The following is a 24,087-nucleotide window of genomic DNA, read 5'->3' as shown; positions in this document are numbered from 1 at the left end:
TGGTGCGATCTTGTCCCAGTGGGCAGTGGTTCATCACTGATGAGCACTCCTGAAATTCTTAAGATAAATCCAGCTGAGCTGCCTGATGGGGTGTGAATACATCTCCATGCTAACAGCACTAAATCAACACCTAGCAACTCCAGGCTGACTGTCCAAACAAGCTGAGGGAACACTCCCTCCTATAATCTAAAAGCTAAACAGAAGACCCACATCTGTGAGACAGAACTGAACCACAACAGCTGCCTTAGACATGAAATTAAACTGACATCTTCAGTATCTATGCCCCCCCAATCGATTAGATTTATACAAAAAAGGGAAAAAGCTGTTAACTTTCAGCAAAATAAGACAACACAACCATGATGTCTTTTGAATGAATTTAACATCTTAACGATAAAAAACTGTAAACTTCTAAATAATAACCAGCCGTTTTGACCTTTAACCCACACACAGCCCGATAATATAATGCAACGAGGCTCTTTATGTCTCACTAAAATAGCTGTAATTTGGTTATTACCCATCGACATTTCACAATTTCCCTAACCCTAACAATGTTAGCCCTAAACCAAACAATGTTAGCCCTAAACCAAACAATGTTAGCCCTAACCCTAACAATGTTAGCCCTAAACCTAACAATGCTAGCCCTAAACCTAACAATGTTAGCCCTAACCCTAACAATGTTAGCCCTAAACCTAACAATGTTAGCCCTAACCCTAACAATGCTAGCCCTAAACCTAACAATGTTAGCCCTAACCCTAACAATGCTAGCCCTAAACCTAACAATGTTAGCCCTAACCCTAACAATGTTAGCCCTAAACCTAACAATGTTAGCCCTAACCCTAACAATGTTAGCCCTAAACCTAACAATGTTAGCCCTAACCCTAACAATGCTAGCCCTAAACCTAACAATGTTAGCCCTAACCCTAACAATGCTAGCCCTAAACCTAACAATGTTAGCCCTAACCCTAACAATGTTAGCCCTAACCCTAACAATGTTAGCCCTAAACCTAAAGTCCTTCTTCTCCATAGAACTACCTTTCTTTCTAAAAACCTTTCCCACTTCATCTTTTCTAACCCAAAGACATTTGTCTTTAATAGCCCTAAACCTAAAGCCTCTGCTGCCCCCTTGACTGACCTTCCCTGCCCACTAACTAAAAAAAACAACAAAAATGAGTTTTATATTTTTACATCTTTTACTATTTTTAAGCACTTGACGTATTAGAATTCCTCGACTGTGCCCCCCCTCCAGATCCACTAAAATCTAAAGGTTATTCACGTTTTGGAAAATTTATGACAATAGTTTTTTTCCCCAAAAACTTGATCATCCTAAACCAAGCATAACGGTTTATTTTCGGGACCCTAGCAAACTAGCTGGACTACCTTCATCAACACCAAAACGAGGCTGGAACTCTGCTCACAGGACGCAGCAGGGGGTAAGAAGATGTTCATACATGATGTTGCTGATATGGGATGTCATACAGCTTCATGTCAAAAGAGGCGAACTATCCCTTTAAGAGTCACATGAACCAAACCACAACCCTAAAGCCTGATTTACAGTCGTCCGGGAAAGGCCACGGAGAGCAGGTTGTCGGAGACCCTCCCGGAGACGCTCTCTGTTGCTTGCGTGCGTCGGCCAACATTCCTAGGGTTCCTCAAGGGTTGTGATTGGTTGGCTAACAACACCATTTCCTGAATCACTTTTCCGGTTTAGCTCCTTCCTCTCAGAGCAACAACACCGCCATTTTTGAAAGAGTTTACTGTGTGCCGGTCAACATTTGGTCAAAATTATTTGCATTTCAACATCAACAAGCTCCAACTGCAACAACAGTCTTTCTCTCTCGGTCGCCATCGTTCACTGTGAGGAGTGGAACGGAGCCGGAAGGTCAACAATCAATCAACCACTTTCACCATAGACGTAAAGGATTGGGTCGTCTAACGTAGCGACGCCTACTGATCGGGAGGTGAACTGCCTTGGGTATCCGACATCCCGACGGAGAACTTCGAAAGGTTTAAAGGCCTCTGTGTGGCCGATAGTGACGGAGAAGCATACCGAGGCCTTAATACCTTTGCCTTTAACCCTCATACCTGATTTAAAACACAACTTAATTTCTGAAAGCGGACATTTTTGTCCCTTTTCAGAAATTAAGGATTTTTTTTTATTTATATATATATATATATATATATATATATATATATATATATATATATATATATATATATATATATATATATATATATATATATCAGGCAAAACAAAAAAAAATTAAAATCTCCAAAAATCAATGTTGTTGCTAATCATTGACATATCCCAGACCATAATTATCCCTACTCAATAATTCCACTTTGCATTCCATATTTTGAAAATACTGGCACCTAAAGGCTTAAAATTTGGGCTAAAAAGTTCAAATTGGCATCTAAAGGGTTCATTTTTTTTTTAAATAATTGAAAACTTGGTAGTTATGATCAGAACTGAAGTGGAATAAAAGATTTATGAAAAAAAAGTGGAAAAAATATTAATATATGATGTTTTTAGGTCGTTTTAAAAGGGGAAAGAAATTAATTCAGAAATGAAGGAGTTTTTTTTCTACACAATGAAAAATTGCATTGTATATGATGTGTGTTTGAAATTCGAAAAAATACTGAAAAATGCACAACTGGACCAAATATGATGAGTATCACTATTTCCAGTGTGAAATTGGAGAAGAAAGTACAGCCCAAGTGGACAAAAATGTCCCCCATCAGGGATAAGGGTTCATAGCCCTTAACCTAAAGCCTCTGCTGCCCCCTTCCAAGCCCACTTATTCGAACTCTAACCACTTTACTAACCACCTCTCGCCCTAAACTAAACCTCTGTCCACCTTCCCAGCACCACATCCCAAAGGTGCAGGGCTCCAGCACATCCAAATCATCTTACAGAACGCTCCACGACCCACTGCACCCCCGCAGCACATTATACTTCCAGGAAAATTAGGCCATACACAACCAGAAACTCTGACCCCCCCTCCTCCCTTTTCCCTCTCTAACTAACTAACGCAAACCAAGGCTGTGTTCGAAACCGCATACTTCCATACTGCATACTCATCGATCAGACAGTATGCAGAGCGTTTACCCACAATGCATTTCGCTCCTGCCTGAGCCGAAATATAAGCCGGCCTGAAGCTGATTTCTCTTAAGCTCTAAACTCTGTAAACTTTAGCAACATTTGAAACATTTTCAGGTGAGAAAGTAGTCGTTTAGATCCCCAACGTGTTGAAAACCTGACAAAATACCGGCTATTTACAATTTTGTTCCCACGAATTCTGCGCTACTAAAGCTAGGCGCAGTGAGCAACGCACTTCCGGTTATTTTCACTGAAATAAAATACCCGTTGCCTTTTATCATAGGGAAAGCCATTAGGATACAATTGGTGCTTTTGTTTTGAAAACAGGAAGTGAGCCTACCCTCGTTGTAGCTAGCTTGAAACTGCCGTTTTGACAGGAAATGACGATCGGCGACGTCACGTTACGTTGCATCTTGGGTAGTTTGAGTATGAGTAGTAACCTCATGATGCATACCCAACATTTCAGAGAATCTAGTATGCATCCGGGAACTTCTCGCTTACTCAAACTCGCATACTAACTCAAAAAGTTAGTAGGAGTAGTAGGAGAAGTATGCGGTTTGGAACACAGCCCATGTGCCCAAACCCCAGGGAGAGTTCCCACGGCCTCCCGAGTCACTCCCAGCAGACACCAATAGCCATCCCTTAATCTCCATTCCAAACTCCGGGGGTAAGGAGCGTCGGGGGGAGATTACTAAATTAGACTTCACTCAAACCTAATCCATTCCCTAAACCTAACCGTAGCCTAACTCTGACCTTAAAACCAAGTCTTAGATGTACCCACATTCACAGGAAGTCTCCATAAACTGGTCACATCTTTGACCAAATCATGCAGTTAAAAACAAATAAACTGTTTGTGGTCAGTTATATTTCTGTGTGAGAGGAGGCTGAACCTCAGTGGGATGGATTACAGTGTTTAAACTGTCAGGTCACAAAAAAAAAACCCTGCTTCATTAAAAGTCTTTCAACCTGACGCGTCCGACAACTCACCGACTAATCCTCCTCTCTTCCTGAGCATGACAGAAATGTCACATGCTCCCAAAGCCCAGTCACATGCTGTGCACTTCCATCCTCCTTCTCTGGGGTGTAGCCAGGATCTCATAAAGACAGCGATAAACAGTCTGAATTCTATCTAAAAATATGCATTCTGTATTCTGTTTTCAGGGTTTTTAATGATGTTTGAGGCCTGTTTATTTTCATTTAAAATATTCAGCATTTAAATCTAAACTGAGAAACATTGGGAAGAAGCGCCCTGCAGATGATTGCTCCCCCCCGGTGTCGGATCTGTTTGCAGGTGGGAGAAATGAGCAGAAACAGGGCAGACAGCAGCAGAGAAACTGAACAAACCAAATCATCAACAACTCTGCGACCGAAGCAGGGAAGTGATAACGAAACCTCCCGCTGAATAAAAGTCACACTGAATGAAATGGTTGCAGTAAAAACGCTAAAACATAAAGTTTCCCCTTATTTAACCGGGAAAAAGATTGAAAAACTACCTGATCAAGACAGACAGCAGCTGAGATCAGCAGAATTACACAAGACAAACAGAAAAATGTAAATATCACACGAGACGTCATCATTTTAATCATCAAAAGCCACAGAAAGTGTCCGTCAGCACAGCCGTGACCTGCCGAACGGGGATAATAATAATTCTAAGGGACAGAGACGATAACATTCTCTTTATATGAAGAGGAGGACGAAGCAATGTGTGGGGGCTGTGTTGAACTTTAGAGCTCAATGCTCGACTGTATCCAGTGCGTTTAACCGCCAGAATCCCAGCATGAAAGTCACCTTTTGGCCCTTAAAGAGACATAATAATAAAATACACAAACAGTAAATGTTCTGAACAACTGCTGAATGTGAGGAAGGAACGAAGGAAGAACAGGATAATCAGCCTCAGTGATGATGGGCAGAGGATTCAGGAGCAGCAACTTTCCATTTGAGAACATCGTGATTTTAATTTGGTGTTCAGAGCAAGTTTTAAATCATGCAAAACCGTATTAAAAGCACCTCATAGTGAGCCTGATTAGCTGATTTGTGGATTTTCCAGAGAAGAAGAGTTGCACAATCGTCCGGAGGTTTCCTTCTCGGGGTGAATCTTAGTTATCAATCCTTTAAAGGGGAGAATCTGCCTTTGGCCTGAAAATGCAGATAAACCTGCACATATTCTAAGACCGCTCTGCATGTTTGAACTCCGCTTTGCTGCAGAAAACTAAACTCTTTACCAATTGCAACTTGTAAAGTTTCAGAGGGCTTCAACAGAGAGGCGTAAATCACCTGAAATCATTTAATAAAAGTTTTAGTCAGATGTGTAAGGCGAGGCAAGTTTATTTGTGCAGTATAATTCAACTACAGGGCGATTCAAACTGCTTTACAGAAACAGTAGAAATAAAAAGCAAGATTTAAAATTTAAACAAAAAAGAAAGAAACAAGAACAATATAAAATCAGTAGTTAAAATGTGATTAAATTTTGAGCTTTATCTTCAACCTTGACTTAAATACACTGAGTGTTAAGTGTAAAGTCATGACTTTGTCCATTAATTGCTGTTTTCATCATCAAACTTAGCAAGTTATGTTCTTGTTATAGTAAATGCATAGCTTTTAATGTTTGGGGATTTAAAAAAAAAAATTCAGAATAGAAAAATACTTCATTCATCCCCCAATGGGGGACATTCAAATTAGTCAAGTTGCTCAAAAAATTATTAATATTTACAATTATTGTATATTAACAAGAATAATAATGCCAATTCTAATAAAAATACTACTACTAACTAATAATAAATGACTAAATACATTTTTTAAATTTTATCAACATTTTTATCAAAACTTTTATCAACATATCCTTGTAAGACTTGTAGAGTAACATTCAAAAAGCATTGACAAAAGATTTTTCTTTCAAAAATATTTTGATTGAATTTTCCATATCAACACAAATGTGAGGGCACATCCAGCATAAAGAGTAGAAGTAATAATAAATAAATAAATAGAATAAAGTAAAAACAAAACAAACACCATGGGTATACAGACAGTAAAATAAAAATGAAACAAACTCCTTGGGTATATAGTAAGTAAATTGAAATAATACAAAACAAACACCTTGGGTATATAGATAGTAATAATGCCAAGGTCATACAGAGTAATTTTTTAAATTTATTTTTAAAAGGACCCAAACAAAGCAATTTAAATATAATAGCCATGAGAGAAACAAAAAAAGTTGGAAAAGAAAAACAAAAAACAAACAAGCAAACAACAGAACACTGACAAAAGACAAAACAAACAATAAAACAAACATACAAAAGAAGAAAAAAAAATGTGACACACAGATTTTTCATATTCCCTCCTGGCGTGCATACACCTCAGATTTCCGTTAGTCCCTGAAGGCGCCGCAGACCACATCCATCTGCTGTCGTTTCCAGACAGAAAAGACGCGACCATCACCGGGAAGAAACCCTCTCATCCACCGCGGAGCAACGCCGGCTGATTCACCGTGAGTCGCTCACATTTTGAACACGGGGTTTTTGTTCTGATTCGTGCCGGGCTGGGGCCGCAGTGCGCCCGCTCCGGTCCGCTCCTGGGCTGGGCGCTCAGTTTCCGGGTTTGCCGTCTTTTGTGCACACGGCACCGGCCTTTGTGCACACGGCACCGGCCTGGTGCAGAGCGCACAAACCCAACGTGTTACTGTTTACCTCCGGAGTGCTCAAAGTTAAACACCGATACGCGTGGCCGCTCGTAACCGTGGGAGATGGATTTGATAAGGTTTATGGTTTGATATCAGCGGCGGACTGAAGTTAGAGGCTGAGGCGGTACAACGAGGCCGGATTCCGGGCCGCGGCCACCTGATAGATGCGGTCTGTCAGCATCATCCACCGAGGAATGTGAGGAAGACACGGCGGCTAGCAAGGAGGCTAATCCGGCTAACTCACAGCTTTTCTTGTCGAAGGGGTGAGCGGCCAATGTCGGCGTTATCGCCGATATATATATTTGTAAGAATCAGCCGTTAAATATTTTTAACTAATTGGTACCAACGACCCCGTGGCCAACATCCCAAACGGACACACGCTAACACGCCTCCGTTTGGATGAGGCGTACGCCAAACTCCCTTAATAAAAACCTATGATTGATATTTTTCTCTTCCGCGGATCGGTCGAGCGTGATAAATTTGCGCCAGATTAAGTCATTAGGAGCTACTGTTCAGTCCGGCTTAAAACAAAATGAGTCAGGAAACCGTTTTTTTTTTTCACACTGATGTCATCTTTTCAGCAGCTCCCATCTGTCTTGTCTTTTTGTGTAAACGCCTCTGTGAGCTCAGTGTAATCACCACACTCTAATAGGATTGATCGAATAAGTAGTGTTTTTATAGTCATCTGCATCCTGAATTAACTTGGCAAGAACACATGTGTGGTAGTCATGAATTCTATTGTGTAATTGTGTTAATTCTCCATCTGACACACAAAGCCCACAGCTGGAGTTTTAAGATGAGTAAAGTGAGATTTAAGACAAACATTTACCTCCAGAATCAGCTCCATTCATCTTGGATCCGCTGGAAGGCAGCTTGTGAGAATCTGATGGTGCTGTAATCTGACGGAGGTGACTGAAAAAGCACAGTAAGTGCATTTAGCCGATTAATTAATTGATTTAAAAAATAAAGGCTTGTTCTGACTATAAGACAAAAACTCCTTCAGTGGGTTTTCTGTTGCTTTAGGGGCAGAAAATGCATCTTTAATCTGAGGATTTCTTGCTTTTTTACAGTGTGGAAAACTCTTGATTTGGCCCTCATTTCTTTATTTTTTCCTCCAAACAGCCAAACTTTCTTGTAATCTTTTATTTTATGATTTCAGAGTGATTAATTTCAGCTTTAATCTCGGACTAATAAAGATTTTGATGACCTGTCTGTGAAGGTTTTCTCTCTGTTCATGATTTCAGAGTTGAATGTCCTCAGATTGATTATTATCAGTAGTTTCTGATGAACTCTTGGAAACCTCCTTTTTAAATCTGACTAATTTAGATAACACAGGTTATTCAACTTTTATTTAACTGAATTAGTTGTCGAATTACATGTGGAAGGATCAGCGCAGCAGTTACTGCCATCTAGTGGACAAGTTGGAGAAAGCCACCATAAAGCTGGGGGTTTAAATGACCTGAGGAAGAGGAAACGGTGACCTTTTGACCCTCGTTTGGGGTTTCTCTGTGTTTTATATCGTCAGTGAGTTTTTTTTTTGCCTTTTCATGGCGTCATTAATGAGGTCGGTCTGTGTGCTGCAGCCTGTTCTCGCAGCACCTGATAAGTTTGGACCATTTCAGCGATCCCGACCCTCCCAATGAGGTCGGGCTCCGTTAGCATGCAGCAGAAGTCGTTCTCCACCAAACTTTGTGGGTTTCTATTCGCTGCTGGAAGGACAGTCGGAATCAGATTTCTAGACTTAGGCTGTGTTCGAAACTGCATACTACATACTACATACTGCATACTACATACTGCATACTACATACTCATCGATCAGAAAGTAAGCAGAGCGTTTACCCACAATGCATTTCGCTCCTGCCCGAGCCGAAATCAGCCGGCCTGAAGCTGATTTCTCTTAAGCTCTAAACTCTGTAAACTTTAGCAACATTTGAAACATTTTCAGGTGAGAAAGTAGTCGTTTAGATCCCCAACGTGTTGAAAACCTGACTAAATACCGGCTGTTTACAATTTTGTTCCCACGAATTCGGCGCTACTAAAGCTAGCCGCAGTGAGCAACGCACTTCCGGTTATTTTCACAAAATAAAATACCCGTTGCCTTTTATCATAGGGAAAGCCGTTACGATACAATTGGTGCTTTTGTTTTGAAAACAGGAAGTGAACCTACCCTCGTTGTAGCTAGCTTGAAACTGCCGTTTTGACAGGAAATGACGATCGGCGACGTTACGTTGCATCTTGGGTAGTTTGAGTATGAGTAGTAACCTCATGATGCATACCCAACATTTAGGAGAATCTAGTATGCATCCGGGAACTTCTCGCTTACTCAAACTCGCTTACTAACTCAAAAAGTTAGCATGAGTAGTAGGAGAAGTATGCGGTTTCGAACACAGCCATGCTTTATGTTGATGCACACGTTTGCTCCGTCTGTAGAAGGAATGCAGAGAGAAATTCGTACCTCAGTCAGTCTCAAACCGAGCAGATTTGTTTCTCCCACAGCGATGCTGAACGAGGACATGAGCGCGACGGTCCTGGCTGTGATGTTTCTCGTCGCCTTGAGTGGCGTTCGGGCCGGTTTGGACTGCAGCCCGGCCACCACGGAGGCGAGCGGGGGGGCGGGGCGCTTCCTGTCGGCGGTGGTGGACCGACAGAAGGCGGAGCAGAGCCAGCGGCAGCACCTGGAGGCTCTGTTCAACAGGTGAGCTCCCAGCAGACCTCCAGCTCATGAGATGAAATGTTTGGAATGGCTTTAACCTCGGCAGGATCTCCTCTTTGGCCTGAAACATTAAAGAGAATCCTGGACAGAAGTCCTGCTTTTGAGGGAGGTTAGAAACCTGGCGTATCTCCACATTTATAGAAATTGGTCCTTGAATTGGTCCAGGCGGAGGATAGTATTCCGGGGCAGACTGCTGTCTCAATCCTGCTCCACCAACAGACTCAAAAACTCTTTTGTTCCTCTGGCCATCAGGCTGTACAACAGCTCTGTGATGGCACTTCTGAATTTCACTGCTCACTTTATATTTTTTAACTGTTTTTTTTAAATAGTTTTTTACATTTTTAAACTTTTTTAAATAGTTTTTACATTTTAAAACTTTTTTTAAATTGTTTTTTACATTTTTAAACCGTTTTTTAAAACCTTATTGTTTTTAAAGTGTTTATAATTGTATAAACATTTTTATTGCTTTATTATGTCTGCTACTGGCTGCTTTAATTTCCTTCGGGATAAATAAAGTATCTATCTATCTTTAAAAAGGAGCATTAAGGCCTTGAATCCATCTCTGAAAGGTCTCCCAGGTCTAAATCATGTTGTTGAAGGACTCGGCAGCATAACGCCGGGTGGCTCCACCTGGTTCAGCCTGAAATCAGAGGGAAGAAGGAGAAAACCTCAGATGTTTTTATATATTCCTGTGATTGAGATGCTGTTCCAGATGTGTTACTGCAGCTGTTCTAATCCTCTTGTTTTCTGGCATCAGATACGGAGAAAACGGCACCATCTCTATGGCCGGTTTGAAGCTCCTCCTGCAGAGCGTTGGGCTCTATCGCAACAGGACGGTGGCGGTCCGGCATCACGAGCAAGCGGGTCACCACCATCACCACGGAGGTCACCACCACCACCACCACCACCACCATGACGGAGACCCTCACCACCCAAAGCACATGCACAGCGACCAGCCGAAGGTGGCGGCGATGGAGAACCCAGACAGTCGGCCCAACCTGAAGGACACCAAGCCCACAGCAGCCGCAGTGGCGGTGACGGGCCGCGGTGGCGGAGTCACGGGGGCGTACGGCGCCCAGCTGGTGGGGAAACCACGAGATGGGAGTCCTGCCGGAGGAGCCAGCGCCTCACAGAGTCCCGCCATGGAGAGTCAAACACGGGCAGCTGCTGTCAGCCGGGGGGATCACGAACACGACCACGAACACGAACACGAACACGACCACGACCACGACCACGAACACGAACACGTGGACCAGGATCAGCTGCACAGCCTGGACCATGCAGAGGTACGTCACCCATCTGCAGGGCCGGTTTTTGCTTTGGGCAATGTAAAGAGCTAATCAAAGAGCTAACCGAACCCACAAAAAACTACATTTCACACTTTTAGACTTAAAATCTGAACCATTTTCTTCAGGGTTGAATATTTCTGACCATTTTGGAGCGTACAGGGTCTAAAATCCATCCACAGATTCCTGACTTCTGGGCGGGGGGGTAGACTGATCCCAGGCCACAACACAAACTGCTTCCAGTCCAAATAAACTGTATTTCATTCCTAAAATGAACACAGACCCATATACCTTCATGTAATTAACTGGGTTATGTGAAAAATATAAAAAAAAATATAAATAAATCTGTGCAGTCATCTACATGAATGTATTTACGTCACATGACTCCGGTTGATTGACGGCTGAACGGACGGCGTTAATGGGAAAGCAAAGGTAATAATGTGGAGTCATCATGATGACCTGTTGTTGTCTCTGCAGTGTATGAACGCCTCCAGCGTCCTCTCCTCGCACGGGATGGCTCAGGGCGCCGGCCTGACCCTCGGAGACTTCGGCCTTCTCTGCCCCGCCCTCCTCAACCAGATCGATGGCGGCGCCTGCATCCTCCACGGAGACGCCCCCCGACACCAGGACGAAGGTAAGAGCGCCTGGATCAGAGGAGTAGCCTGTGGGATGTCTAACCTGTTTGGTCGGTGTGCGTCAGCAGCGTGAACAGGACCAAACCGGTTCCAACGCGTTGCGTCAGCTGATGAATCAGAGGTTAAACCCTCCGATTCATCAGCTGACATCTCTTCTCTTTGGCGTTCACTCCCAGCTGAGCTGGAATCTCCCCCCCCTCCCCCCTTCTCTTTATCCCTCTTACTCTCTCTGTATTTTCACCTTTCAACTTTCTGAGTTAGTATACGAGTTTTAGTAAGCGAGAAGTTCCCGGATGCATACTAGATTCTCCTAAATGTTGGGTATGCATCATGGGGTTACTACTCATACTCAAACTACCCAAGATGTAACGTAACGTGACGTCGCCGATCGTCATTTTCTGTCAAAACGGCAGTTTCAAGCTAGCTACAACGAGGGTAGGTTCACTTCCTGTTTTCAAAACAAAAGCACCAATTGTATCGTAATGGCTTTCCCTATGGTAAAAGGCAACGGGTATTTTATTTTGTGAAAATAACCGGAAGTGCGTTGCTCACTGCGACTAGCTTTAGTAGCGCCTAATTCGTGGGAACAAAATTGTAAACAGCCGGTATTTTGTCAGGTTTTCAACACGTTGGGGATCTAAACGACTACTTTCTCACCTGAAAATGTTTCAAATGTTGCTAAAGTTTACAGAGTTTAGAGCTTAAGAGAAATCAGCTTCAGGCCGGCTGATTTCGGCTCGGGCAGGAGCGAAATGCATTGTGGGTAAAAGCTCTGCATACTGTCTGATCGATGAGAATGTAGTTTCGAACACAGCCACCCAGTTTCACCGCTTGTTCTTCTGTTTGCACTCAGACAGCCATTCCATCCTAAAATAACCGCTTTTCTGTTTTACTTTGGCTCGGTGAGTGGATGTGCTGCTGGCGCTGCCCGTTCTTTTCGCCATGATAAGGGGCGTCTCTTAACTCTGCCGCACAGTTGTTAGCGAGCTAACCTGCTATATGAAAGCACTCTCAATGCTCTGATTGGCTGAATAGCGTAAGTAAACCGTATCGTATCATTGGCTGAACACTGATACTCACTGCGTTCTATTGAAAAATGGTGCAGAAAAACACATTATTGGTCTAATTAATTAGATTAGATGAGGTCTAGTATTAGATATTAATTAATACGCTTATGGTGAATTTTTTTTTCTGCTCTGAATGGATTTTCTTGTGCGCTGACTGAGCATGTGCGAGCAGCTCAGAAGGAACATTGCTGAGAAGTCTCCGCCGTTTCTCTCATTGCGGTACACTGATGGTGCAGCGGTGGTGTTGTTTCAGGTGGTGGAACGTGTTTGTTGCGCTGCCTCACCTCCACCTGTGCAGCACCTCGCTCCGGCTCGCATCCTTCCTGATCGAGCCTTTGCTGTGGCGGCCTAAACTGTGGAACGATCTGCCTCTCCACGTCAGACAGGCTTCCTCTCCGTCTGTTTTTAAATCCTATCTTAAAACAAATCTCTTCTCCTTGGCTTTCGACACAGTGTGAGATGTTGAATGTATAATTTTTTAAAATTTATTTTAGTATTATTATTGCTTTAAATTATATAGCTGTTGTATGTTTTTTAATTTATTCTTGTATTTTATTCTTTTAATTTTTTTTTATTAAAATTTTTCTGTACGCACTTTGGTCAACTGAGGTGGATGTAAAGTGCTTTATAAATATAACTGAACCCAAAATGCCTCCAAATAAAGGAGAAAGACTTTTTTTTTTTTTTTGCCAGTAAATCCGTCGACTGCGCAGATTCTGCACTCATGTTTCTCTTTTTAGTTTCCCTGCTGTGAATGTAGTGTGTGTGTGCCTCCATTTTCCTGCTTTAAGGGTTAGTTTACAATTTTATTGTCAACTTTACACAGACTGTGTTGCTACAGCTCGTAGCTTTTACTCTCTTAAAACTGCCCATCCATCTTTCACAAACAGAAACTCGCTCTTTCTGTGAATGCGTCTCCGTCTCCCTCGGATGTTTGTCTTTGGCTGGCTTCAGCTGTGTGTAAGGGCGAGCGTAAAAAGGATGTCTGCGACTGCCTGAGCTGCACCCGCGGGGGAAATCTATATCGTTGATATCGTTGAATTTGCGATATTAATATCTTGAATGTTCATAGATGTTTTCATATCTGGATATTGATACGATAAGGATATATCGTTCAGCCCCAGTTTGCTCTGTTTCTTTCTCACAGGAAGGTCAGAGTTCCAGGTTTTTGATTCTTTAGTCGTGTTTTTGCAGTGATTTGTCTGTTTGGTTTCCAGTTGGAGCGCACGGCTCTGTTTATCATCCAGCCTGTCCCGCCACGTTCACCAGAATAAAACCAGATAAAACATTTTCCAGCTGGATGTGATCAAAGTGCACCGAGTGAACTCCTTTGTCTCTGTGTTTTATTTTTCAGAGCATAAACATCACAAACACGCTCACGTTCACCATCTCAACCACAACAACTCGGCCCTTAACCACACTGAGCCCGGCGGGGGGGAAAACCCCAGGAGCATCGCTACAGGTGAGGCGCCGTTCACCGAGTTAATCACATGATTTCCCTGATTAATCACGATTAATCGCATTTGTACGCAGAATCCAAAAATGAATCCAAAAGTAGCGTATAGCTTTTAGCATTTAGCTTTATTTTAAATGTGCTGCCATATGAATGAAAGTGCCATAACATTTGTTGTGCAAACACACTTTTAACATCAGCATCTTTCTGTAGTTTTTATGTAGAAGCCTCGCTCCACTGTCTGTTTCCTTGAATGACTTGCTGCTATCAGTTGTGTGTTTTGCCTTTAAGTGATATTTTAGACTGGAACTACTACGCTGAGAAGACAATTCAACTTGGCAGTGTTTACAGATGACTTTGGTTCTGTCCACTCCGCCGTCTGGAAGAACTTTAAAATGAAAATGGCCGAGTAAAAGTTCCGTACCCTTCTCCATGTTTGGTGGATCCGCCGATTACTTTCTTTTCCTGTTCCACAGCAGACAGCAGCAGACTTTTACAAAATAAAAGCCTGTGAGCAGCAGACTTTTACAAAATAAAAGCCTGTGAGCAACAGACTTTTACAATAATAAAAGCCTGTGAGCAACAGACTTTTACAAAATAAAAGCCTGTGAGCGACAGACTTTTACAAAATAAAAGCCTGTGAGCGACAGATTTTTATATAAATTAAATTTTATTTAAATAAATAATAAAACAGGGGTGGTCTGTGGCGTAGTGGGTTGAGCAGACGCCCCATGTACAGAGGCTATAGTCCTCGCTGCAGCTGGCCCCGGTTAGAGTCCTGCATCGCACGGCCCTGTGCTGCATGTTGTTCCCCCTCTCTCTGCCCAATTATTTATTTATTAATTTATTTAAAAAAATAATAATTTAAAAAAATTGAATAAATATATTTTTCAATAAATAAATAAAACCTGCGTTAATGAGCGATAAAATATTTATCGGCGTTAAGTAATTAATGGGTTAACACGATAATAACGATTTAACTGGCCCAGCCCTAGATAAAAGTTTCACCTGAATTAGATCACCTGCCTGAGCTTTCTGCATAAATCAGCATTAAACAGCCTGACAGTTTATTAACTTTATTTATTAATGAAATGAACGCCTGCCCTCTCAGCCAGCTAACAGCTGATCAGTCGGAGTGGAGTCATTAGTTGAGCGACCCTCTGAGCCTGAGTTGGTTTCCTGTGTTGCAGCGTGGGTCGGCGGCTTCCTCTCCATCACCATCATCAGCATGCTGTCTCTGCTCGGCGTCGTCCTCATCCCGCTCATGAACAGAGTCTTCTTCAAGTTCCTGCTCAGCTTCCTGGTGGCGCTGGCCGTCGGCACGCTGAGCGGCGACGCCTTCCTGCACCTCATCCCTCACGTGAGTCCTCGCAGCTCCCGGTTCATAGCCGGGATGCAGAAGTCCTTCGTTTCCCATCGTTCAGAACGTTTAGTGACGGGGAGGAGGGATATAATCTAAGGGGAGACTTAAATTTAAAAAAACCAAAGGTCCGAAAAAATATGAAAATTCATTTTTATTTATATAGCGCCAAATACAACAAATGTCATCTCAAGGCACTTAGATAATAAAGTCAAATTCAAGCCAATTGGAATTCAATTAATTGTAATCATAATTATTCATAAAATAATCCAATAAAAGCATGTGCGTATCGAGCTGTGGGGGGACTCTGTGTAACAGTCTGGAGACGGAAATCAAACAAAGTGCAAATATAATTCTGTTTAAAGAAAGGTACAAAAAAATATTTTAAACGAGTACAGTGCCTTGCGAAAGTATTCGGCCGCCTTGAACTTTTCAACCTTTTGCCACATTTCAGGCTTCAAACATAAAGATATAAAATTAAATTTTTTGTGAAGAATATTTGTTAAAAAAGTTTGACACATCCGATAAATTTCATCCCACTTCACGATTGCGTCCCACTTGTTGTTGATTCTTCACAATTTTTTTTAATTTTACATCTTTATGTTTGAAGCCTGAAATGTGGCAAAAGCTTGAAAAGTTCAAGGGGGCCGAATACTTCTGCAATGCACAGTACATGGAAGAGGAAGTATGTTAACGGAGTACGATGAGGGATAAATATATGAATAGAACAGGGTTAACTGTTATATTGTAATTTGATTAGTATAGGATATATATATATATATATATATATATATATATACACACATTTATATTTACAAACTGAAGAGCAGTTAAAAGGGGTGGGAATCTAAAAAAGTATTGTACTTCTTCCCATTCCTTTTTCGAACAATTTGCAGGGTTTTGTTTTGTTAAATTAAATCACTTTATTTTTTTAAATTTCTCTTTCTTTCTTTTGTATGTACAAATAGTTACATACATTTTCTTTGTTACACATGTTGGAAGATAAAAATCTCTCAATCGTTGAGCTATAAGCCGCCTGTTTGCTGTCCCGTCAGTCTCAGGGAGGCCACCACCACCACCACCAGGAGCCTGGCGTGGACTTGGGGGGCCATCACCTCCACGATGAGGAAAACCTGGACCCCGTGTGGAAGGGCCTGACTGCTCTGAGCGGAGTCTACGTTATGTTCCTCATCGAGCATTTCCTGACTCTGGGAAAGATGTACAAGGACAAGAAACAGAAGGTCAGAAACAGCATGTTCAGGTCATCACATTCAGGTGAACATGGAGGAAGCAGCTTTTATTCACTTAGATTTACAGCACTTTGCTCAGTGGCGGCTCCTGACATTTTTTTTTAGGTAGTGCAATTTCCCCCCGTTATGTCCATAAGTACCATAAAAGTTCATAAGACTGAGGTATATTTGTCTTGGTAGCAAGACCATTTCCCTAACTTGTTTGTGCCTATAAATTCAGAAATCAGATGTCAATTTTAGGCAATATCTCTTTTGTCCACCAGATGGCAACACTGAACTAGTTAAAAGTGTCAAACTAGGGAAGTTACATTGTGAAACCTTCAAAGCAAAACATTTGCCAGTTAATAATACACCTTAACCATTATTTATTTATTTTCCTCATATTGTTCCAGGATTTTATGAAATAAGTAAACACATAAGCTCTTAATGATAAGATTCATTCAATTTTCATTCTAAAGAATGTAATTAAAATGACAGCATATAAATCCAAGTCAAGTGTTTATTGAAGTTTTGGAAAATATGACTTAGAAAAGCATAACCAGTTATCAAACATGGTTAAGTGCAGCTTACTTATGTGAGATTTCTCTTTTTTTAAATATAATACTGCACCATTAACAATGAATGTGTCATTATACATTCTGCTATTATTGTCAACGTTATATAAAATATTTAAATCATTACAAGTCAATGACTGAGCACAAAAGGTTAAGTTATTTAGCTACATCAAATACTACCTGGAAAAATAGCAGGGTTGGTGGAGCCCTGGGTTTCATCTTTGCCTCGAAAGGCGAGCTCGAAAATCCCGCAAAATTCTTCCAAACTTCCTTCTCCGCATTAGTACGACGACTAAAGGGTACTGCTTTCAGAAACACTACCGTATTGTTGCACTCGACACTCGCCATCTTCTTCGTAGAATGTTTTTTTGTTTTTTTTCTTCTTTTTTTTTCTTTATTGAAAACCACAATGTTACAACAACAACATAGAATGTTCATGGTCCCGCGCAACACATGGCGAAAGTACGTCGTTTGTGCGAGCACATAAACCCTCATAGAAAATGTATTGGGAATGTATTGCTCTGATTAACTGATTATCAGTGAATGCTGCTACCGGCTGCTGGATCAGGGGTTCACTTAGTTTCTCACTGCTGCTAACAGCGGCTGGATCAGGGGTTCACTTAGTTTCTCACTGCTGCTACCAGCTGCTGGATCAGGGGTTCACTTAGTTTCTCACTCACAGATCCAGAAGAAGTGGGATCAGGGGTTCACTTAGTTTCTCACTCACAGGTCCAGAAGAAGTGGGATCAGGGGTTCACTTAGTTTCTCACTCACAGGTCCAGAAGAAGTGGGATCAGGGGGACAAAGCGGATCCGGAGAAGCGGCCCGCGCTGGAGAACGACCTGAAGCCGAGTGAAGGTGAGAGGACGCAGACGCTGGCGTGTTTTGGCGCCTCCTCGTTTCCGTGGTTTCAGTGTTTTTCTCTCCCGTCTGCAGACGTGGAGACCAACGGCGCCGGCGTGTTTGGCGACCACCCGAGCAGCCTGCACGGCGGCAGCGTGGCGGAGGAGGAGCAGGTGATGCTGGCGCCGCAGGTGTCCGTCGTCTCGCCGCAGGGTTACGGCCGGTCGTCAGACGGCGCCGCCTACACCGCGGAGGACTGCGAGAACAAATGCCACTCCCACTTCCACGACACGGTGGGCCAGGCCGACAGCATGCACCACCACCATCACGACTACCACCACATCCTGCACCACCACCACTCCCAGAACCACCACCCGCACAGCCACTCCCACTCCTACTCGGAGCAGCACTTCCAGCAGGCGGGCGTGGCCACGCTGGCCTGGATGGTCATCATGGGAGACGGGCTGCACAACTTCAGCGACGGCCTGGCGATCGGTGAGACGCCGCAGCAGCCGACACTTCTGCATGCGGGAACCTCGGCTTTCCTCCCTCAGAAATCCGGTTATTATCCGGTCATTAAATCCAGTTATAACCGGTTATTATCCGGTCATTAAATCCAGTTATAACGGGTTATTATCCGGTTATTAAATCCCACTATAACCAGTTATTAAATCCTGTTATAACCGGTTATTATATCCGGTCATTAAATCTGGTTATAACCGGTTATTATATCCAGTTATAACCGGCTGTAGGTACCAGATCGGCTCAGGTTCCGCTTGAATGGGAGTACAATGTGATCGGCTGTAGTAGCCTTAGTAACCGTAACTAGGCGCTGTGCATCGGAGAGTTTTTTTCTCGGTCTTTCGATGATCGGCAGCAGCTATGGAGAGCTTTTTACAAAGAAATTAAATACCGATGTGGAACACACTTATTGTAAGTCGCTTTGGATAAAAATATCTGCAAAATGACCGTAATGTAATGTAACATATTTCCTACAAAATAGTGTGCACCACACCTTGACCACCACTAGCCCCAAACCTTTAAAATCTAGTTTGTTTTGTTTAATCATTTTTGGCCTTTGGTTCACTCTGAAGAGAAGCTTCATTTTCAGTTATGTGTATTTTGTTTGTGTGCTGAGCAGCAATAACCTCTCTGACTATATGCGTGTGGACTCCTGCACATAAATGTACATAAAACCTGTAAAAATTGTTCTGTTGGATATGTGTGTATATACATACATAATGGCTGTGTTCGAAACCGCATACTACACCTACTACTCCTAACTTTCTGAGTTAGTATGCGAGTTTGAGTAAGCGAGAAGTTCCCAGATGCATACTAGATTCTCTGAAATGTTGGGTATGCATCATGAGGTTACTACTCGTACTCAAACTACCCAAGATGCAACGTAACGTGACGTCGCCGATCGTCATTTCCTGTCAAAACGGCAGTTTCTAGCTAGCTACAACGAGGGTAGGTTCACTTCCTGTTTTCAAAACAAAAGCACCAATTGTATGGTAATGGCTTTCCCTATGATAAAAGGCAACGGGTATTTTATTTTGTGAAAATAACCGGAAGTGCGTTGCTCACTGCGGCTAGCTTTAGTAGCACCGAATTCGTGGGAACAAAATTGTAAATAACCGGTATTTTGTCAGGTTTTCAACACGTTGGGGATCTAAACGACTACTTTCTCACCTGAAAATGTTTCAAATGTTGCTAAAGTTTACAGAGTTTAGAGCTTAAGGGAAATCAGCTTCAGGCCGGCTGATTTCGGCTCGGGCAGGAGCCAAATGCATTGTGGGTAAACGCTCTGCATACTGTCTAATCGATGAGTATGCAGAATGGAAGTATGTAGTATGTATTCTGCGGTTTCGAACACAGCCTCAGTCTAGGTAAATAAGACAAATACACACACTGAAAAATGAGCTTAAAGAAATGGCATCTATCTATCTAGAAGTGTTGCAGCTGGCTCTGAAATGCTGATGTGGCCTCTGTTTGCAGGAGCTGCCTTCACTGAGGGGCTGTCCAGCGGTCTCAGCACCTCGGTGGCTGTTTTCTGCCACGAGCTGCCCCACGAGCTGGGTAAGAGCTCTGATTTTTATCTGTTCAGGGTCGGGCTGCTGCAGGATTTATCCTGTGCCAGCCGCGGACGCTCCGGGTCCTTTTTGGTGGAGAAGCCTTTCTGTGTGCTGCTGCTCGGGCTCTGGTTGACTGTGTGCTGCTCTCAGGGGCGTGGCACCAAATTTGGGGCCCCAGGAACAACCACTACCATGCATATTTGAACCAACATCGACCCTATGTTAGGCTTTTGGGACACTTGTATAGGCTAATAGTTATTATGAAAATAAATACATTTAAGACAAATATGGCTTCTATATCACAATTATGTGGTAGCCAACAAAATGAGAGATTATTTGACTTCGGCTGCTATCACAGTGGTATGCAACGGAATGGGAATGGGATAATCAGTTACTGTAGGCTGTAATTTTGACATTTGGGCTCACCTTTCTTGGGAAAGAAATCAGTCAGCAGTTGCTTTCCTTCATTTTGTTTCCTCTGTCTCTCTTGCCTTTCTTTTCTTTCCTGAAAGCCTGATTTTTTTTATTTTTTTTTATTTTATTTATGTTTTTTGGATGACATCTTTCATGTGCCGGCTGCTGCGTTTAATGCCTAATAATGAAGTGAGTGAAATTTATTGCGCATGTACAATCAAAAGTCTGCCAGAAGGCGGACAAAACCAATGCGCACTGATAATGGGGGTGTCTGATATAGATTATAGCCTATTTGCAGGCTGGGATATACATTTCAACAGATGTATTTCCAGAGAACATTGGATTTGCATGAATTACCAAAATATATTGACATTATTAAAAAAAATTATTTTTAAAAAACGAAAGAAGAAGAAAATTTCCCTTAGGGCCCCCCCTGTAGGCTGGACCCTGTGAATCAGTCTGACTTTCCCCCCTGTTTGACGCCGCTTGCTGCTCCTCCCAGGTGACTTTGCGGTGCTCCTGAAGGCCGGCATGACGGTGCGGCAGGCCATCCTCTACAACGCGCTGTCGGCCCTGATGGCCTACCTGGGCCTGGCCACGGGCATTTTGATCGGGCAGTACGCTGAGAACATCTCTCCGTGGATCTTCGCCCTCACAGCCGGGCTCTTCATGTACGTGGCGCTGGTGGACATGGTGAGTCACCTGAACGCACCGCGAACCGAGCAGCCAGCCTGTGGTTTGAAGCTGTGCAGAGAGCCGCTTCCCCAGAAATAAAACGAACAAATTGGTGCCGAAATGTGTTGAGTTTGAGTTTATTTATTTAAAGCAGGGACAATACATATTAATGAACATATACATGTAAATATGCAAGATTATAGCCAACGGCTAATTTCCATCTTTAGTCCCTTCGGCAGATTGATGTCAACAACATAGGACGGTAAAATCAAAAAAACAACAATTAGAATAGTCAGCCTTCATGGCCAGTGTGAAAAGAGGGAATAATTACAGAGAGAAAACCCAATAGGACAGAAATTAAAAAAGAAAAGCAAAAACAATGAAGAGTTTAGTGCAGCGATACTCACTATTTATTTCAACAGAGCCACATTGGCAGCAAAATCAAGGTTAGAGCCACTTTTACCACAACATACTAAAGTCCCTTTTTGCAAATATGCATTTCTACATATAAAACATCCCACAGAAAAAGAACCAACACAGCCGATACATGTTCAATTCAGACCACATTTACCTTAATACTGGGATGAGCTGAAGCTGGCGTGCATGTGCTCGACTTTCTTCATGTTGTATTTGTAGTTTGTTGTTGTAATCATAGTGAGACATTCAGGATGAGCATGGTTTCTGTGCTGGTTGCTGTGCTGGTTTCTGTGCTGGTTTCTGTGCTGGTTTCTGGGCTGGTTTCTGTTTCTGTGCTGGTTTCTGTGCTGGTTTCTTTGCTGGTTTTTGCCCTTTTTTAATGAAAGTCTTCCTCTTCCCTTCAGGTGCCTGAGATGCTGCACAACGACGCCGGCGACCACGGCTTCAGCCACTGCGGCTTCTTCCTCCTCCAGAACGCCGGCATCCTGCTGGGCTTCTGCATCATGCTGCTGATCGCTCTTTTTGAGCACAAAATCCGTCTGGACCTGGGTTAACCCGGGGGGGGCGGCGACTCCTGAGCTCCATGCATTCCAGTGTCTGAGTTTTTATTTGTTGGCCACGGACTCCGGGTCACCTTGTTTTAGTTTCCACCTGATGGAAGCAGGTTTTCTGTTCAGATGCTGCTGCTGCTGCTTGGACTGAGCTCAGAACATGGTTTGAAGTTGATCTGGGATCATCTGTTACTAATTATCCGTTTGTGTCGACTCTAACTCCAGCAGAAGCACCTCATCCTGCTCTGTGTTTCTGACCGTTACGTTTGCATTTAGTCTTCAGTTTTTATGTGTTGGAAGTGTTTGCTGCTGCTGTGTCGAACCTGATGCGTGTTCAGCGGCGTGTTCAGCGGCGTGTTCAGCGGCGTGTTCGGGTCCATCTGATGCGTGTTCGGGTCCATCTGATGCGTGTTCAGTGAAAACTGGTCGAGGAGTCTAAAATAAATGTGGGAAAACAGAAGTTATTTTTAAATCTACCTTTTCTCTGAACAAAGCTCAAATAGAGAAGCAGCTTTTATAAGTTGGAAGATGAGGGGCCTTTTTCCCTGTTTGTGTTCATTGTGATGGTACTTATAGTACTTATGATATATATATATATATATATATATATATATATATATATATATAAATAAATAATGGTATGTATGTTCATGACACATCTTAACACCATCCAGCGCTGCTCAGAGGATCCGTTAATGAGCTGAAAATGGCTTCTTCCCCTCTCCTTCTTTTCTGGAGGGCCCATAAAAGTTGTTAAAGGTGTCATATGAACCTCCGTTTCCTTCATCCTGTCTGGAGCCTTCAGTTTTTTGTGCTGTGTTTAATTCTTAATTAAACAATTCTTAATTGAGAGCCTGTTGAGCATCTGGTTGTAGGTGAACTCTAAAGTTCTGTCATCATTTATGACAGAACTCGAGTTTGAGTCGACACTGATGGACAGCGCAGCATTTTTCTGTTTTTATCATCCTGATCTCAATCAGCAAAGATGCGTGTGATTTCCCAGGCGACCCTGAACACCACAAACACAACCTCTCCATCAGGTTTCCGGACGTGCAGCTTGTTGGTTTTTGTTCAAACCGATGACTGATGGCACCGATCCGTCTGCAGTGAAGTTCAGGAGGAAATAAACGTGTAGAAAGTCTGTTGCTCCTCGTCTCGCTCCTCGTCAGCTCAGTCTGAACTCACAGCAGCAGAAAACCAGACTCCTCACACCTTGTTCACAAAGACTGAACTCATCGCGTGTGTTACAGGTCCCACATTATAAAACGTGGACATTCTTTGATGTACAGTTCTGAACATGCACTGTGATGTTTGTCTTTTCTATGTTGAACTCAACACAAACACCAGAAAACAGTCAGAGGGCCTCCATGTGTTGGGGAATGACCCGGATCATCGTTTCATGTTTTTTTTAATGTCACTTCAGCTGCTGGATCACGTCATAAAGACACTTCATTTCCCCAACAGGAAGTCTTCAGCGCACGCAGCAACATGCAGACCGGCTGAGTCTGAGACCCCGGGGTTAAATGTGCACGAGCCCCCTCTGACGCACCGTGCTGCTGTTCGGGGTGTTGAGCCACCGTGAAAAATAAAATGTTTGTGTTGTCCCACAGCTTGTGCATCTTCCGGCAGTCTTGTTTTGGCTCTTTAGAAAGTTTTTCTCAATGATGAAAAGTTTCTTGTGAAAATGAAAAGTTTCATTACATTTGGTTTCATGTAAAACAAAGCCAAATGTATTCAAACAGAATTTAAGAATAAGGTGATTCAAAGTGTTTTACATGGAACATAAAAGCTTCAGAAACAAAGAATCCTTCAGTTAAATAAGTTGATTAGATGCAGTGAACTGGAAAGTCTTCAGGTTTGATTTAAAAGAAAAACTGACGCAGATCTGCAGTTATCAGGGACTTTGTTGTTCATATGATCCATAAAAACTGAGAGCAGCTTCTCCCTGTTTAACTCTGAGGACAGAAAGCAAACCTGTTCCGGAAGATCTGAGATGAAACCATGTAAAGCTTCATAAACCA

At 42.7% G+C, this 24,087-nt stretch overlaps 1 protein-coding gene across 7 annotated transcripts; it reads left to right on the top strand.

Moving 5' to 3' along the window:
- Window positions 1-6,464: 6,464 nt before the first annotated feature.
- Window positions 6,465-23,673, top strand: slc39a6 (solute carrier family 39 member 6). 7 transcript variants are annotated; one of them, XM_075482637.1, is made up of 13 exons: window positions 6,465-6,581; window positions 7,609-7,698; window positions 9,270-9,468; window positions 10,244-10,772; window positions 11,250-11,406; window positions 13,829-13,936; window positions 15,118-15,287; window positions 16,343-16,528; window positions 17,868-17,949; window positions 18,028-18,429; window positions 19,933-20,013; window positions 20,926-21,116; window positions 21,920-23,673. In XM_075482637.1, the coding sequence occupies exons 3-13, from the start codon at window positions 9,272-9,274 to the stop codon at window positions 22,067-22,069; spliced, it is 2,253 nt and encodes a 750-aa protein (XP_075338752.1). In that variant the 5' UTR covers window positions 6,465-6,581; window positions 7,609-7,698; window positions 9,270-9,271; the 3' UTR covers window positions 22,070-23,673. The 7 variants fall into 7 exon arrangements, with proteins under 7 accessions (XP_075338752.1, XP_075338753.1, XP_075338755.1 ...); XM_075482635.1 differs by lacking the exon at window positions 6,465-6,581 and adding an exon at window positions 6,616-7,036; XM_075482636.1 differs by lacking the exon at window positions 6,465-6,581 and adding an exon at window positions 6,616-7,036 and having other exon boundaries at window positions 9,253-9,468.
- The last annotated feature ends 414 nt before the right edge of the window (window positions 23,674-24,087 follow it).

The sequence above is a fragment of the Odontesthes bonariensis genome, chromosome 14 (genome assembly GCF_027942865.1).
Source record: "Odontesthes bonariensis isolate fOdoBon6 chromosome 14, fOdoBon6.hap1, whole genome shotgun sequence".
NCBI classification, from domain to species: domain Eukaryota; kingdom Metazoa; phylum Chordata; class Actinopteri; order Atheriniformes; family Atherinopsidae; genus Odontesthes; species Odontesthes bonariensis.
Note: the sequence above shows the minus strand (reverse complement) of the source record. Positions and strands in the feature narration are given on the sequence as shown.